Genomic DNA, 18,243 nt, shown 5'->3' with positions numbered 1-18,243 from the left:
TGATTTAGAATAGCTGCCTGTCCTTTAGATGATTAGACAAGATTATGTCAGATTAATAAATAAGTAACAGCTTTTAAACTAAGCAACCTTGCACACTGTGAGTTAAAGTCCAGCTTTCAGCAGATTTCTGAGCTCATCCTGTCTTGCATTCCAGTGCTTAGGGACCATAAAGATCTCCATTTAGAAATTTGTTTCCAAGAGCAGACCTATTTTGACTAGCACAGTTGTAAAAATTAATTGCATATTAAATTAATTATTTCTTAGATTAATTACACTTACATGTTCGATTTCTGATTTAAATTAGAAGAAATGCTCAGTTTAATTAAACATTGCATTGCTGTCTCTGATAAATTGTGAGGATGGAAACCACAAACACATAGGGCTAAGCATAGCTGATGGTGCTCACTTTTGAACCATAACAGTGTTCTTTTATTTTTTGTTAATTATGCTGTTCATCAAATCTGTAGCTTTTTTGAGCAGGAAGATATACTGCCTATTATTTGTTTAAAAATTGATTAATGTGAATATCTGTAAACCTAGTATAAAGTATTCAGCAGCCGTTTAATTTTTACTTTTTATTCACAAATACTGACTGACAAAATTCTGGCAGATTTTTGAATCTGAAAATTCAGGAGGGTGAAGCTCACAACATTTTTTGCCCAGCATATGATTGTTTCCAGCTTGTGCCTGTAGACATCATAGAAAGTGTGGTTTCCAAGGAGATGGACAAAAGATACCTTCAGTTTGACATTAAGGTAAATTATCAAACTGTTCCTGTACACTCAAACTGTATTTCATTTTATAAAAAATATCTTACAACTTCTCTATGAAATGCTGCAATATATCTGTAACCTTCCAAGTAGAAATTCATAAATTAATATGTACACTGAATTATGGCTGTCTTATAAAACATAATACCAATGTTTGATGTACCACTGAGAAAAAAGAAGGAACATTATATTTATTCCTTAAGCACAAATGCAATACTTCCGTAATGTGTAACCTAATGCAGTATTACTAAAATGATTTGATCAAACTATAAAGTTCGTAATAGGTGATACGAAGCTTTCATCAGCCAGACTTATTTGTGTTGGCAATCTAAAATTTTCAAGAGTTTTTGGATTATTTTTATTACCAAGAGGCTGTTTACATTCAGAAATAGTTCCTGTTTCCATTTTAACAAATTATTAGAACACGTGTTTTACTTAATTTTTTTTCCCATCCAGTGCTTGATGTCATTGCTTTATGTAGGAAGAGAAGTAGGAAAACCTTGATTTGGTTTTCCTGTTTGACTTTTTTAATGTGTATATTTCCATCATTGCAACTTGTTTTTAAAAGCAGTCTTCTAATTCACCTTTTTTCTCTTACACTAGTAATGAACTAGTCTTTGAGATAATGTGCTACTTTATCAGTGCTGGCAGGGCAAAAGAAAGTAGAGAAATATCTTTTTGTTTATCACGCAATACTTTCTCTGTGTGACAGGCCTCTTTAATACGCAGTAAGTGTCTTAACACAATAAAATGTAAATTAAATGACCAGAGCTGATTAATCTTGTACATCTCCATATCTCAAGTGGCTGGTGATCAGTATAGGTTTGAAGCAAAGTTCCTCCTCATTTATTAGATGTAAGTTTTATGAAAGAAGACCTACATTAACAAAAAAAGATTGGAGGTAAATTCCTGAGTTAGTCTAGTTCTGATTTCAAGTTCATTGCGAGTGGTATATATTGTGGGATTTTGTTGAAATCAGTAACGTTTTAATTCTTTTCAACTACAAGAGTCAGTCCTGTTAATGAGTGTATTGCCAGTGCATATATAGTAGAAGTCTGCAGTAAGCTGTATCACAGAGCAATTGATTTGCACACATTGAACATTTTGTTTGGGATGTAAGTCAAAAAAAAAAAAACAAAACCATTTTTAAGGTGAAGATTAAACTATGCCCTTTTCATAATTATTTTTAAAAGCCTGTCAAAGTAGCTATAGATTGTCCTTATGCTCTTTGGCTGTTCCTTCAAAGGAAGGTTGTGAATAGAGATCGTTTTATATCAGTGATGAAATCTGATTTTATGTGGTAAAATATTTTCCTTTTTTCTTTTTTTCCCCCCAGGCCTTTGTTGAAAATAATCCTGCTATTAAATGGTGTCCGATACCAGGCTGTGAAAGAGCAGTAAGGCTAACAAGACAAGGATCAAATTCAACAGGATCAGATACACTTAGCTTCCCTATGCTAAAAGCCCCTGCTGTAGATTGTGGGAAAGGACATCTTTTCTGCTGGTTAGTACTAGAAACTTACCTACATCTACATAAACTCACGGTTGCTGCTATTTTGGGGATTAATTAAGAAGTCCTGCTTAGTACCAAGTGTGCAACAGCAAGTTGTATGGGATGGTATATGACTGTACTATCCTGTATCCATGCACTGAAGAACCTATGTGCACAAATATTTTAGTATTTTAGGGAACAGCAAAGATTTATAATACTGTCTTACTCATTAGCTCTGTTCGATGCAAAACAGCAGTACGGAGTGTTATGATGCTCTGTTCTGAGGGGACAGAGGAGAAGTGGGATATTTTGTGTCTGCTCTGGATAGTTGAGTATAATTGAAACGTAGCACACATTCTGAATTGTAGCACAGAAAATCAGCAAATTTTAGCTCTTTCTGAATTTCAGTAGAATCATGTCAAAGAAGCTGGAGTATAAACAGGACTGAAGGACAAAGCTATTCTGTTTGCAGGATCACTCCAATCATTGTTTCACTTTAGGATCAGCACTTTTTCTTTTTGTTACCTTCTGTTGAGTCTTAAGATGTATACAATCTCGAGAAGGAGTAAAAAGCCATAAGATATTTAAAAAAACATCCCTCAGATTGCTTATCTTAAGCACTTCCAAGGAAAAGACAACAGTATCTACAAAAGCAAAAAAGTGGTGGGGTATTCTTCTGCAGTGCAGAGCAAAGCCCTGTCTTAGTTCCTTAGATTATCAGACTGACAATTTGTGACTAATGTAGTGGGACACCCTTTTCACTGTTGGAAAATCAAAGAGTCAACCGAAGTATAGACATTCAGACAAGCTGAGTAATCCTTCTTTTTCTGTTGAAACAATGATGCAAGAAGAAGCAAACCTGAATAATCTGCTTGATTCTAAATATCATAAGACTCTTAGTGGAAGATGCTTCTCATTATAGTTCTTTCCCATATGAATGGAAGGGAAGAAGGAAAATAGACATAATGAAACAACCACAAAAGCCAGAAAACAGAACTTCTTGGGAAGAGGTTGTCACAAGGGATGGAGAACATCCATTGAATGAAAGAAACAAATCCTATGGAAAGAAACCACGAAATGTTTTTTACCAGTGAACATATAACAGACCTTAGTACTATTCCACAAGAAGGCACCATCCTGTCATCCTTGCTTCTGATTACAGACAGAGAATCAATCTTTCCTTTAACCTGAAGGACAGAGCTTGGGACCACTTCATTTTAATACTGACATGGTCCTTCAGACATTGGCAGCTTCTGCTTCCTTTACACGGGCTGGATGTAGTAGCTCCCCAGAATGTCCTCTGAATGTGAAAATGTCCTCTGAGTGCCTGATCTTTATGAGAAATGTCTTTTTTATGTTTCCTGGCCATATTTCTGAATGTTCTTTTTATGTTAATGCTTTGAGATACTGCACAAGCAAATATGGTTAAGGTCTCAAAAAAGACCTCATTCTAGCAGCAAAATGTCCTAGAAGGCATTTCCAAGGCCTTTTTTTCATCCCCACAAAAGCGAATGAGGTGTTCCAGCACTGGCAAGAAAGTTCTGCTAGCAACCAAAGCATCCTCCAGTACTATAAATCAGAACCATGTTCTGGGGACAGCCCTATTAGTGTTACAGCACAAAAACCCCATGTGTGAATGAGTTCCTCTGGAGGAAAAGAAAGTTTATTCTCAGTTCAGAGGGTTTTCATCATTACTGTATGCTTAAAGGGAGCTTGCTTTATATCTTTAAAGTTCAATCAACACATCCTACAGTTCCATACTTACGTCAGTTCTGAAAGTTTTATCTGTGTAATGTACAGCTTAGACATTGTAATAGCAATTGATACAGCATTTAGTAAGAGATTCTTTGGAATTTATACATTAGGAAAAATCCAACTGAACCCTAAGATAACTCCTCCCTTTTTTTAGATCTATAGCCTTCCTGCTCATAAAAGCAAGACAGTTCTCCGAGTCTATTGAGCAATTTCCTTTATTTTGTTAATGTGGAAGTAGGAATGTTCCTCTTAAATACAGAGTTCCTTAGAGTTTAATCATTTTTCATTACCCACCACTAATAGTGCCTTCAACAAAATGTAATCTGTTGTGACAAATACAAAATTATATTCCCTTTCAGAAAAAGTGTTCTGAGATAAATAAAAGTAGTACAAATGAAAACTGCACAAATCCTACATCTGTGTGTTATCAGATACATTCCACATATTAGAAACCCCTTCATGCTGTTTCAGAAGCACAAGGAATCATAGTGAGCAGACACTTCTGGAAAATAGTCATAGCAGGCAGTGCGCACTTAGTTTTGCACCATAAATCCTCGCTCCTTTCATCCTAGATGGAGACAAAGGGCAGAGTCTCATTCTGTGGGAGAGCCATCTCTTCTGGTGCACTTGGGAAGCCAGTTATAAGTTGCAACGGTGTTTTGCTGTTTTGATTCAAAATTCATTATGTGATATAAATATTATCATGAATGGAAAGAAAATCCACAACTGCATCCCATAAATTTTAACTTCTTGAGTCTTGGTAGAATTTTATTAAGTATGTACTATGCCTTCATATAAATGAACCCGCTGGGTGTTGAGGAGGGCAGTCTGGGGAGGCTAATGCTGTTAATTGTCACATTCATTTGGTGTTTGTTGCCTTCATTCAGTGCTGGCAGGGAGTCTATCCAAAATACAACTTTGTTTCATAAAAAGTTTTATGAGCGATAGGCTCAATGCTCTTGCTCTAGTAAAATGGCATCCCAGTATAAAAATCCTTGCTTTGGGGTGGGCTGAGGAGAGAATTCCTTCATGAGAAGCTGTTCTTGAACATTCTGTTGTGACTATCATACAGATACAGATCATATAGATACATTATATATATATATATATGATTACACTTGATTTAAAATCCACAGATTCACACGTTTGAAAACATCAAAGACACAACCTTTCTCCCCTTAGTAATAGATTGACTAATCAGCTTTTAACTTAAAACTGAGTTTGTTGAAGTTAATTTTTGCTAATTTCAGTTCTTTCTGGGAACAGGTACTATGTGAGAGGTCTTGGCTCTAATGAAGTCAATGATTTAAGTGTACTACTGTCCCACAGAAGTGAAAGGTGTCAGTTTTCAACCAGGGCTGAAATTGCCTTATTATAGACTAGTTATTCATTCCAGTACAATCTTTCCCAGCTACAGATCTTAAGAATCTCCCAGCCAGAAGTCCTTGTGTAGTAAATTTAAGCTTGTTTGATAGCAGACTAGCTAGTGGGAAAACAGTTAAGAACTGTTGCCGTGACCTTTTCTTTGTTCCTGCGTTCCTGCTTAAGATGTGAACAAGAGCGATCAGAAGAGTATTGATGTAGCTTCTGAATCTGCACTGCAGAAAATAGTTCACCATTGGATCTGCAAAAAACTCACATATGGTCTGATGCAGCTAGTGCCCATCTGAAATATACTCCTTCTGAATTGTTTTGTTTGATGTGGCAGATGTCTGAGGCTATTTGCTGCCTTTCCGGTAAAAAAGGGAGTCATTACAAATCCGGAGTCCATATTGACACATCCACAGTCAAGCACCATCTGGAAGCCATGTATCTGCCACTGTGCAGTAGTGATTGCCATCCTTACAGCTAGTAGTAACTTCAAGAGAAGCTCAACAGCCTCATTTCTCCACTGTGTCCATGTCTTCGACAAGACGATCTCCAGAGGTCCCTTCCAACCCAACCATTCTGTAACTAAGTTAAAGCCCCCATTTAAGAGACTTTGTTGGAAAGAGTAAACATCCATAAATACTTAATGCTGGTGTTGAAGGGTTTGTTTCTTGTTCTATATTGAAAGCTTGAATCTAGTTAAAGATTAATTGTTACAACTGAATAGAGGCAGGTAATTCTACATAAAATATAGCAAACTACCTAGTTTTGGATAATCCCTTTATTCTCATTTACCTTTATCACAGAAAATATACTAGCACTTTTTGTGGCACTAGAATAGTACCCAGGCGTAACTCAAACTGCAAACCAGCTGATTTATGTTAGAGTGTAATTTTAAAAAGCTCTTTTCCTTTCCTGTCTCATTTAAATTCTTTATTAATCTTAATGATGGTATATGTGCTTGTGAGCAAGTAGTCTTAAGAGTACTTTAAAATCATGTGTAATTGGATGGCTTTTTATCTTCCTGACTTAAAGTTTGACCGTGTGTTAATAAGTTTCTGTGGTTTTTAGCTTGAACCAATTTTAACTTTAATTCTAAATCTCTAAATGATAAGTTGTTGTGTACACACCTTCATTTTCAGGGAATGTCTTGGTGAAGCACATGAACCTTGTGACTGCCAAACCTGGAAGGACTGGCTACAGAAAATATCTGAAATGAAACCAGAAGAACGTAAGAGTCGTGCCTGGAGGGATCAATGTTTTTTGCTGTTGTTGTTATCTTTTGGTTTTACGGGGATTGATTCCTGAATATAACTTTATTTGTCCTGGGCAATTTTAAATCTTTTAGCTCAGTCTGCACTTCTTTTTGAGTTGTTTGTGAGCTTTAAAACTAATTCAAGCCCAGGGATGGTGATAATGATAGTAAGGTTGAGGGTGAATTGCAAGGGAATTGTGGGGAATGGCTTAATAATAAATAACTTTTACTGAAAAAAACTAATAAAGGTTGGGTTTACACAGGGCAGACATCTTCCTGGTCAACAGAAACAAAAAAAAAAAATTAAAGATTAACAGCAATTTGAATAAATACTAACTTAACCGGGTTACCACAGGTCAGAGCCGTTCCATAATATGTTACAAATATTCTGTAAAGCACCGAGAATTTTATAAAGGGCAAAATGCACCATACTTTGTCAAACTATGCCAATTTTTCTCATATATGTATATGTTCATTTATGTATTATAAATGTCATATTATATATATGTAAATTTGTGTAGAAACAGATGTGCGGAAATATATAAAAATAGTATGTGTAATATATATAATATGTATCAATTAGAAAATGTATATATTTTTATGTGTGAGAAATATATAGTGAAGAATTAATATATTCTGTCAAGAAACAGGTAAAATATGTCTTTCCTAATCTGATTTTCATAAAAGATTGCACAAGTACAATCTCAGCTTCTCTGTTTTTGCATGCTCCATATCCTCCTGTCACCCTCAAAAAGTTGTGGGAGTGAGTGAGGCGTATGAAGATGCTGCCAACTGCCTGTGGTTACTAACGAACTCCAAACCATGCGCCAACTGCAAATCTCCGATTCAGAAGAATGAGGGCTGCAACCACATGCAATGTGCAAAGGTGAGAAAGACCTTTCATATAATTTGTCATGAAACCATAATTCAGGCTGTGTACGTCGTGTATCCTTTTTAGGAGCACAGACTTCCAAAAACCTCTGAATGTCATGCCTGAGATCTAATGGAACCTGTTGCAAGCATTAGATAATTGACACATGGTGGGTTACATGTGTTTAGAAAATGTTTCATATTTAGTGAAATCTGTTTGCCTGGCAGGTGAATGCTGTAATGATCAAAATGTCATAAAAACCTAAGAATTACTGGCAATACAGTATGAAAATTAAGGAAACAAATGATTGATAGTTTAATCATCATTAATAATGTAGAAGAGAAAGAACATTTTTGGTTGGCAAAAGATTAAACATTTTAAGGAATGGTAAGCTCTAATGAAGGTTTTTCCTTACTGCAGTTTTCTTTTGCATTATTTCTCTAATACAGCAACGAAACAGAGAAGTTTCAGATGGAAAACTGTAAACAGGAATTAATCAGTAGGAATGAAAAGACAGTAAAGAGTAATTCCAAAAGAAACTTACTGGTGACAGCAGCCAAAAATTTAGTCATGAGTTTGCATTATGATACCGAAATAGAAAAAATATTTTTTGCCATGAGTTCAGTGTCATTTGAGAATGCTTTTTCTCTCAAGTTATTTAAAAGCAGCATGTTTAGAATACCGTTTCTTTATGTCAGAAGTATCTTATATAACTACAGCTAATGGCTCTTGGAGGAGCATCATTAAAAGTAAGAAAGTAGCACACACTTGACATAGTTGGCCTCCAATAAAAACCTAAGAGATTTAGAAAGTAATTCTCCGTATTTTTCTGGAAATGTGTTAGTCTCTCTCCATTGCTATGCAGATCCTGTTTCTTTCTACTATCATCACATATTCTCTCACTTTCTGTGATATGAATTGAAGGTTGGGGCTTTTTTTGGTGTCACTTGTTTGGTTTTGTCTGTGGCAGCAGAGAACAGATTCTCCTCCACTTTGGTTTATGCCAAGTTTGCTGGTTTCATGTTTTTTCTTTTCTTAAATTATTTTTAAAAGAGCTTATAAATTCCGTACTGCTAAAAACTGTAAAAGGTATGTTTGTTGCATTTTTGCCACTGAGCTCATCTGAATCAAACAAAAATATTGCTTCAGGCTGGAGAAGACTTTGGCCATTAGATACTGTTGAATGTAGATAATTTAATTCAGTACCATTCTGAGGCACTGGCTGACAACCACAGTTGTCTTCTCTTCCTTGATGCTGTACCTTATAAACAGCTTTAAGTGTCCTTAAAACAGCCAAATTCCTTTTTTGGTGAAGAAATCTCTGCAGACAGAAGCTGCCTGTCCCCAGCCTAGTGAGGAAGGAAAGGGTATCCTCAAGCTCATTTCAGGTCACCTTGCTTGTCTCTTCCTCCACTGAAGGGTCTGTGACAGAGCTTCTGCCTTTGCTGCAGTAAGGTCTGCTCAGGCCTACTACATGATGAGCTACAACTGCCTCTTAGCAGCTAGCGTGTACCTTGGTGTAGAGGAAGATACTCTTTACTCATAAAATCAGATTTTTGTACTTAAGCAGGTATCTTACTGTTTTATGAGCCCAGTTTCTAAGGAGACCAAGCTTATGCAGTCCTACTCTCTCACTCTCCTACCTGTAGTAGTTTTTTTTTAACCTTCTGGGTACTTTGAACCAGATACAAAGGAACAGGAGGTGGTTAACAGATGTTAAATTACTGCAAGTTTGATGAAACTTGGTACCTATGTGGTGCAGAGACTTAATTTGTACTGCCACCAAGAGAGAGGCTGAAATACCTACTCAGCGGTTACCTACTTTTAGCAATTACCTCTTCTGCCTGTCTCAGACAGTGGCCAGGCAGCAGATGCAATTTGTTAAGCTTAGGTGGTGCTGCTGCATGGCTAGGTTATCATAAAGGCACATAAAACAAAGTTCAGGGCTTGGGGAGTTGTGTAGAAACAGATGATGTGGTTTTGAATGTTTGAGACTGAGGTACTGGAGGAGGGTCTGGGAACCCTGGGTGAATCTTGGGTTTTTGAGGAGGCTTTTGGAAACATGAGAGGTTAGAAGATATATATACACACATATACATATATATAGTGGAGTGGTCATGGAGGGAGATAATTTGGGAGGTGAGATTATTGCAGTAGGAGCATATACACATAAACTAATAGGAAGTCAAGCTTTATTAGTTCTATTGGTTGTGAAACAACTTGTTTCATACCAGTTTTTGAATATTTTGTAATGATTTTTTCCTTATAATGAATATGAATGGTTTTGAATGATAGGCAAATGATCCAGTGATACACGCTTAACACTTTTATACACAATTATTGTCGTATTTCATTCTCAGCACTCATCTTACCATTTTGTATAAGCAAAGGTGCAGCACAATAACAAGAAGAAATACCCTAGTCTGCATTGCTTTTTAGAAGAAAATCAGCACTACTGCTGAGATGAAATTAGCAAAAGTACAATGCAAGAATTAGATTTCATTTCTTCCTGTAATATATCTAATTGATTGTATAAAACAACTACCGTTAAACACATCTGGTATGGACTAGGTATTCCTGGAAAGGTTAAACTTATCAAAGAGAGAAAAAATGCTACTTTTAATCTATGAAATTCCAATAATATTATTAATGGCTTCATATTAATTAGTGTAAATTTTTGCTTGATTTTTTCGGGATTTTTCTTTGCTCACCTGTAAAACAGATAAAATAAACAGGATTCACCAATTCGTAAAGTCTTTTGCCCATCCATCCGTAAATAGTTTCCAATTATTTTGAAATAAACTAGCTGAGAACCCAGTGCTGAGTTGAGAATATTTAATACAGTTTGATCTTCTCTGATGCAGAGAAGCCTGGATAAGTTAGATCTAATGTAAGGTGTTACCTATTTTGAAAGCTCTCTGCTAGGTTGATGCAGAAAAGGCTCATCTTGAAGTAATCACTCTTCAAAGTTCATTTTCTGGTTTCTTCTCTCTTGCTTTGGTAGTCATTATTAATATTTTGCATCAGGAATACCACGTGACAAAAATACCAGTAATCGCATTTTTTTAAAGTGATATTAGGAAAAAATTCACTCTTTCTCATGAACAGTTTCTGTGTCACTTAAAAAATGAGACTGTCTTTTTCAAAATCAATAACAAAAACCTGGCCTGATCAGCTGTATTTATCATTCGATTTATTTCATCCACTTAAAACTCTACTTGCAGATCCAACACAATCTTGTGATCCAAAGAACAAAAGTTATGACTGACATGGTTTGATAACCCAGATCTTCTGTAGTAGGTAAAATAGAAAGGAAGATCCTCAAAAATTTTTTTGACCACAAGCACACTCAGAATGACATTAATTCAGTTGTTCGTGGAGGAATAATGATGCAAAGTGCAAATCTACAATGTATCAACTTCTCTTTTTTTCCCTTTGTTCCTTTTTTTTTTTCTGAAGTGCAAATATGACTTTTGCTGGATATGCTTAGAAGAATGGAAGAAGCACAGCTCTTCCACTGGAGGCTACTACAGATGCACTCGCTATGAGGTTATTCAACATGTAGAGGAACAGTCCAAGGAGATGACAGTAGAGGTAGCAAATGAATGTGTGTGTTTGAAAAATAGTGCTAAGGCTGTAATTTTCTGTTTAGGATAAGTTTCATCAAAATTCTTCCAAACCCAAGTTCTAAATGGAAAAATACCACCTTAAATATATCAAAGAGATGGAAAGAAAACACTGCTTATGTGTAGATAGAAACATAAGATTGGGTTCTGCTTTTTCATTTGGTAACAACCACTGGTGACTTAAGTCATTTTACTTCTCTGTGCCGTGGTTTCCTTTTGTGAAATGGGCATGCTGGCACTGTAATTAGCTGCTGTGCACTGCAGAAGACATGCCTTAATTTTGGCGTTTGGAAAGTCTGCTTAAATAGCATGTGCACCCACACTGTATCAACTCTGGCTACCGTCTATGTCGACTCATGAATTTAAAAAATTACATTTTCTCTACTTACGTGGCACTCGTCAGCACTGTGTACAATACTTTATGTATAGTGGGAATTGAAACAGTTGGTTATGTAATTATATCTAATGGTGATTGCTAAATTAAATCATAAGATTTATCTTGGTTTCTTTTGTTTCCCCATTATTTTCCAGGCTGAAAAGAAGCATAGAAGATTTCAAGAGCTTGATAGGTTTATGCACTATTACACAAGATTTAAGAACCATGAACTTAGCTACCAGGTTTGGGTCAAGCCATTTTTACTTATTTTCTTTTCTATTTTATTAATCCAAAAATAATTATCTTACTATAGTTTATTTATTTTCTTTTTCTAGTTAGAACAGCGCCTTCTAAAAACAGCCAAAGAAAAGATGGAGCAGTTGAGTAGAGCTCTCAGTGGAAGTAAGTATTTGCTGTAGTCTATGAATTTGATCTGAAATCAGATCAACTGTTCTAGCTAAACCTATTTTTTCTGGATAGAGCTCACATCAGTCTGCTGTGTGATGCAATCCCTCCAGTACTAGAATTCATAAGCAATGGATGAAAGCGAAGTGTACAGTAAATATTATCTATTCCAAAGACTCAAAGATAAAGTAGCATTAGTAAGGGAGAACCTAATACTCTGTGCTTACTACTACTTTTAGTGAGAACACTGTGTAGTCATCGAGAACCTGCTGCTGTCTACTAGCAAAATATTTAACTGATGTGCACATATATTTTATTTTGGAGGAAAACTCTTACTCTAAAAGAAATGCTGACATCAGCAGGAAAATATTTGCACAATGCTTGTTTCATCTTACAGCTGAGGGAGGCTGTCCTGATACCACATTCATTGAAGATGCAGTGCAGGAGCTTCTAAAAACTCGCCGCATTCTTAAGTGTTCTTATCCATATGGATTCTTTTTAGAGCCTAAAAGCACAAAGAAAGAAATATTTGAACTTATGCAGGTAATACATGCATCTATTTTGCTTTCCTAATGTTACTTTTTTTTTGTAATATTAGTTATTAGTGTCTTTTTGCCATTTTTGTAGTTTAAAACCAATACACACATTTTGTATTTGTAACCAAGTTTGGAAAATTAATGCATTTTTATTACTCTGTGACACAGTAACTTTTAGTTCAATTTTAGAATGAATGAAAAACAACACTTTGCTGAAGAAGGAAGGGCATAAAGACAGGTAGAAGGAGAAAGAAAGAAAATTATTTACTGTTAATCTGCTTTCTGAGGATAACATTTTAGCTTCAGTCTTCATCGCCTTCTGTAGTGCCTCTTTCCTGTCTTTCCCTACTAATGTATCTGACAAGTTGGTGGGGGCAAAATCAGGGGAGTCCCTGGTGGCAGTGGCATCAGCAGCAGCGGCTGCTCCCTCCTTCCCTTTCCTTTAGGGCCCCTGAAGGTATTCAATATGTGTGAGTGCAGGGAAGCCCTGCTCCAAGCTGGAGGACAGCATTTAGGTCAGTAAAAGGGTAGGCTAGAAGGGCAGGCATTTTGGGGTATTTTGGTATTTCAAATGGTGTTTCCAGAAAAATGGGTATCATTCTGATCAGTATTTATGGTGTAGAGCTCTGCCCGATTTCCATTTCATTGTGAAATCATTTTCTTCTGTATTTATTAACTACTGCAGACAGACCTAGAAATGGTCACTGAAGACCTTGCACAGAAAGTGAACAGGCCTTACCTTCGGACTCCTCGCCATAAAATCATCCGTGCAGCTTGTCTCGTGCAGCAGAAACGGCAAGAGTTCCTAGCCTCTGTGGCCCGTGGTGTTGCTCCTGCAGACTCGCCAGAAGCACCCAGGCGCAGGTAATCCAAACAAAATACTGTGCAAGTCAAAAAAGTTCATCGATAGCTGCCGAAGTGGGTGAATCCACTGTCATTCTTTGACAGTTTGGTAAGGTGTGGCTGGTAAATGTGGTGGTTGTAAATGACCAGATAGTGATATTTTCTTGGACATTCGTATTTGGAAATCACTGCTCTATATGTTGCAGCTTAATTGTTCCCATTTGTGACATATTAATGATTAGATGTCGTGGCTTCCATTTCACTGTTTTCCTACAAGATTGTCACTAAATACCTGGTACACTCCAAAAACCTATAAGTATTTGCTAAAAATATCAAGCAGTTCTGGAATAATCAAAAATTTAATTGGACAGTTTTCTAAATGAATTTCAAGGTAAGAATTAAAGCAGAAGACTTGCTAAGTTTAGAGAGATACAACTGCACTACTTTTTAGATGTTGATAGGTTTTGAAGCTCTGGAGATTGTTCATACTTCATTCTACTTCGAAACTTTATGGTATATATCTCTTCATTTTATAGCTTTGCTGGTGGAACATGGGATTGGGAATATTTAGGATTTGCATCTCCTGAGGTAAACTATTTCTTTTTATTTTTTTAAATTAGTTCTGCATATTCTAGAAGCACAGGTATGACTGCAATGTGCATGAAGAGCTTCCATACTTTGATTCAAAGCGTTTCAAGTTGGTTTAAGTTTATCATTTTATTTATTTCACAATAGAAGGAAATATATGCATAGCTAATTGTGCAATGGCTCTAAACAATGCCTCCAACATTGCTATGGCTATTTAAGGTGCCATTAAACAAGCTATGTTATATTCATCATCTTGCAAGTACATAACCAGTTTTAAAATTGTATATAAACTGGTGTCTGTGCTGGGGAACCTTCAATTAATAAATATATGAAATTGTATTTACTTTTGATATGAATTATCAATATGAAATACTGAATATATGAAATTGTGATTACTTTTGAATGCAACATCAGCTCAGCAGGATTTGACAAAAAGTCCAAGACATTTCCATCCTTCTGTAGCAATCCAATAAAAACATACAGGCATGCACCTAAATATTGTTAGCAGTTTGAAATGTTTCTTTTTATTTTTATGTATTGAAGCAGGATGGAAACTACATACTCAAATGAGAGGAACTTCTGCTACTTAACTAAGCATGAAAATGATAATTTTTAAAGTGACTATTCCACTATGAATATATGGGAAAGAGTAAATAATTTTCAAGACTCTGCACTAAAATATGAGAAGCTTCCTATAAAGCTTTCCTTTATCATCTTAATTTTTATTTAATATTTTAAGAACATTCAGTTAGGAAGGAAACTTCATTTCAACGTTTCCTTGGTGCTGTTTTCTTTCTAGCTAGTCATTTTAAAGCATCCTGGAAAACTCCGTGTACTTTTTCTATATATTTCCTTTGCTATTGTTGTTGATGGGCGCCACACTGGTAAGAAAATAGCTTGCTTCTCTACAAAAGATCAGCTTGTTTCTCCTGTCTAGTTCCTCTAGTCCTTTCTTTTGAAATAGTTCCACATTTGACAATATCAAACTCATTGTGATGTTACTGTATCATCAGTGGAACTGGCTATGAGAAGAAGCTGATAACATATATGTTGATAAGCTTTTTAGCAGTAGGTGCTATTGCAGTCGTGCTTAGATGATTGCTTATGAGTTTTTGTCATTTGCCTAAATGTGGCACTGTATGATGCAAGTTGGTTTCTTTGCCACGTAGCTATCAAGGATACTTGCAACCACCTATGCTAAAGGATTTTTGTAGAATTAATAATGGTCATCTTTGTTGATTTTAGTGAATTCCATTACAAAATTTTTGACACAGAGCTGTACTTTTACTGAAAAGTAGTAGATTGTGTATATCAGATTATTACAGAAAAAATCTTGAGCAATCTTTAACCATCAAAAACTGTTCAGCAGAAGAGTATCAGCTGTGGCTTAAGAAGTTCCTGAGCAATAGTGTTCTGGAGGCTGGGAAAAGTCTGACAAGTCCTGCCAGCTTTCTGTAACCTTACAAAGGTTATTTTCTACTGGCAATTGCTGGCAACAGGGACCCTGAGATAATCTATTGGTCTAAATCAGATTAAATATTTTAATGTTCTAAAATCACTAGGTATATATTTATTTAAAAGTGTGTCAATATGTGTGTATATAAAGTTTGGCATCAAAGCTTTTAAACAAAAAATGTGTACTTGGAATTCTTTAAAAAGGGAGATTGCAAGTATTAAAATGTCGGTAATACCTCAAGTATTTTTCTTTGCTGATTCATTATTTTATAGAATTAGGATTACCTTGGATTTTTGTTTTATTATTTATTTTAAGCATTGCATGATATAACTCGCAATTTATTTTTCTGAAACAGGTGATTTTATAATAAGCCTATAAAATCACACATTTTTTTATAAAAATGTGGTGCTCATTACATCAGAAAAATATTACTGCATGCTGCCCTGTATTTTGTAACCTTTGGTTTATGCAGGAATATGCTGAATTTCAGTATCGGAGAAGGCATAGACAGCGTCGACGTGGAGACATGCACAGTCTGCTTAGTAATACTCCAGATCCTGATGACCCCAGTGAGAGTACGTTAGGTATGTTCCTGCCTGGGGCTGTTTTTTCTCTCTTCCTATTTCAGAAATTGCTAGTAGTGACCACGATTTTTATTCTTCTGCGGATGCACTTTAAAGAAGTTTCAAATACATTGCTGTATTTTCCAGGATACAACAAAAAGTCTTATTTTTGCATTTTTATGTGTGCTCTCCCCTAAGCCTTCTTTTCTCAAGGCTGAGAGAACTGGGTTTGTTGAGCCTTGAGAAAGGAAGGCTTAGGGGAGACCTTATCACCATGTTCCCGTATTTAAAGGGTGGCTACAAAGGAGCAAAGAAGATGGAGACTCCCTTTTTACAAAAAGTCACATGGAAAAGATGAGGGATAATAGGTACAAGTTACTCCTGGGGAGATTCCGATTGGACACAAGGAAAATTTTTCATTAGAACAATCAGCCATTGGAGTCATCTCCCCAGGGAAGTGGTGGATTCCCCAACACTGAACTCTTTTAAGATTGGGCTGGACAGGGTGCTGGGCCATCTTGTCTAGATGGTGGTTTTGTCAAGAAAGGTTGGACCAGATGACCCTTCAGGTCCCTTCCAACCTGGTACTCTGTGATTCTATGATGATTCTATGAAGTGTTGCTGACTTCATTGTGGCTGCTCCTCTTTTTAAAGAGAAATGCACTGATATTCCCACTAACGACTGCTCAGCTATTTAGAGCAGGTTTGCTCTTCTGAAGAAATTTTGAAGAGCACATACTTCCTATGACAGTCTTACTTATATACCGGCTTTTTTACACCAACTAAAAGCACCAGTTGTGCAAAGAGAGTGTAGAAGACGGTTGCCCTGCTACAGGCCTGCTGAAAGATAGTCATAAGGCTGTATTCTAAAACCCTGCTCAGAAGCTCCTGTATTGGCAAGGACAGCCAAGAAACAAGTCGGCATGGGCTACCACTTCCAGCATACTGCTCCACTAAGCAGTGCTACGGCTGGTAGCGCAGTCGCTTAAGGTTGCTGTGACTTGGCTGTCTCCATTCTGCCAGGACCTTTTGCAAAGGTACAAAAATAGCTCGAATCTAAATCATACTGTGACGCTCTTCCTTCAGAGCTGCCAGTTGCATGCTTGGTCTGTAAGCCGTGCTGCACAAACTCTCACCTTTGTGTCTCATGAACTTAAGTCCTAAACATAGCTTGTCTAAAAACAAAAGGAGAAATCCTTTACTGAGGAGAAATAAACAAATGCATTCTTCATTTTAGAAACAGCAAAAAGAATTTTGGTGAGCTTTGGTCCTTCCCTATTACAAGTAAAATGCAAAACCATCTTGTTAGTTTGAGGACTAGAATTTGACTGAACACTTGGATATCATAGTGATGACCAGTGCATACTGTTAAAACGTGCAAGAGAGAATTAGTTTGTCTCACCTTATTTCATGTTGAGTTTTGAAGTAGAAAATTCCATTTTCCAAAGTCAAGAGAGTGACATTTATTTTTATTACAGAGCAGTTTTTCTGGAAACAGCATTTTACTTCTGGGTTTTGTTGGTTGTTTTAACAAAACAGCAATGTCAGTGATTGCTGAGATGTACACCAACAGCTCTATTCTTAATTTTGCTGCAGTGTTGTGGTGAAAATTAATGTAATGCTAACATTACAGCTGAGTTGTTGTCTTTGAAAGAACAGAGAAATGGGCAAACTTTGGTTGTAATCCACCTGTAACTGCATCCCATATTGTGTCCACGTGCAGTATTTTTCAGGACTTTCCATGAATCATGTATGTGCCTTAGAAGCACTTTTCCCCTCCTGCCAAAGGGCTTATGCTCCCGATGGCGTACCCCATCCTTTCAAAGAGCAGAAAGGCACAAATGAACCAGGCAGCCACTCCTGGTCACGGCGGGACTGGTGTTTTGCCACAGTGTAAGGGTTGGCATGGAAGGAATGTTTTGGATTATTTCATTCAGAGTGAATAAAGGAGTAAAATTACACAGCTGGAATCCAAAAGGAAGGAGGAGATTCTGTCAGTAAATAATAGTGGAGAAGGCTTCCTCACTGGCTCTTCAACCGTTTTTGTTTCAATTGCCCAAACAGACACTCAGGAAGGTGGCAGTAGTAGAAGACATGGCACTTCCATGGTGAGTTCAGCTTCTATGGGTATTCTGCACAGCTCTTCGCTTCATGACTATACCCCTGTCAGTCACTCTGAAAACCAGGATTCTCTTCAGGTATCTCCCCTAATCTCTTTTCCATTCTCTCTGCTTTGCTTGCCTGCCTTTGCTCTGCTTTTCTGTGTCATTTTGTCTCTCTGCAAATTTTCTTAATTCTTCAACGAGAAAGGGAGAATCTAGGACAACAAAGTATACATTC

At 36.5% G+C, this 18,243-nt stretch overlaps 1 protein-coding gene across 3 annotated transcripts in view; it reads left to right on the top strand.

Moving 5' to 3' along the window:
* ANKIB1 (ankyrin repeat and IBR domain containing 1) overlaps nt 1-18,243 on the top strand; it is a 95,500-nt gene that overhangs the window by 73,860 nt on the left and 3,397 nt on the right. Inside the window, exons 8-19 of one of the 3 annotated variants that reach the window (XM_064444635.1) lie at nt 611-755; nt 2,107-2,273; nt 6,527-6,615; nt 7,395-7,525; nt 10,970-11,104; nt 11,668-11,754; nt 11,848-11,914; nt 12,315-12,460; nt 13,139-13,317; nt 13,833-13,884; nt 15,831-15,924; nt 17,968-18,101. In XM_064444635.1, coding sequence (XP_064300705.1) covers nt 611-755; nt 2,107-2,273; nt 6,527-6,615; nt 7,395-7,525; nt 10,970-11,104; nt 11,668-11,754; nt 11,848-11,914; nt 12,315-12,460; nt 13,139-13,317; nt 13,833-13,884; nt 15,831-15,924; nt 17,968-18,101 — 1,426 coding nt within the window. Of the gene's footprint in view, nt 1-610; nt 756-2,106; nt 2,274-6,526; nt 6,616-7,394; nt 7,526-10,969; nt 11,105-11,667; nt 11,755-11,847; nt 11,915-12,314; nt 12,461-13,138; nt 13,318-13,832; nt 13,885-15,812; nt 15,925-17,967; nt 18,102-18,243 lie in introns of all 3 variants that reach the window. The other 2 variants (XM_064444634.1, XM_064444636.1) reach the window with 2 other exon arrangements.

This window comes from Phalacrocorax carbo, chromosome 2 (assembly GCF_963921805.1).
Source record: "Phalacrocorax carbo chromosome 2, bPhaCar2.1, whole genome shotgun sequence".
NCBI classification, from domain to species: domain Eukaryota; kingdom Metazoa; phylum Chordata; class Aves; order Suliformes; family Phalacrocoracidae; genus Phalacrocorax; species Phalacrocorax carbo.
The sequence above is the reverse complement of the archived record's forward strand: the minus strand, read 5'-3'. Positions and strand labels throughout refer to the sequence as shown.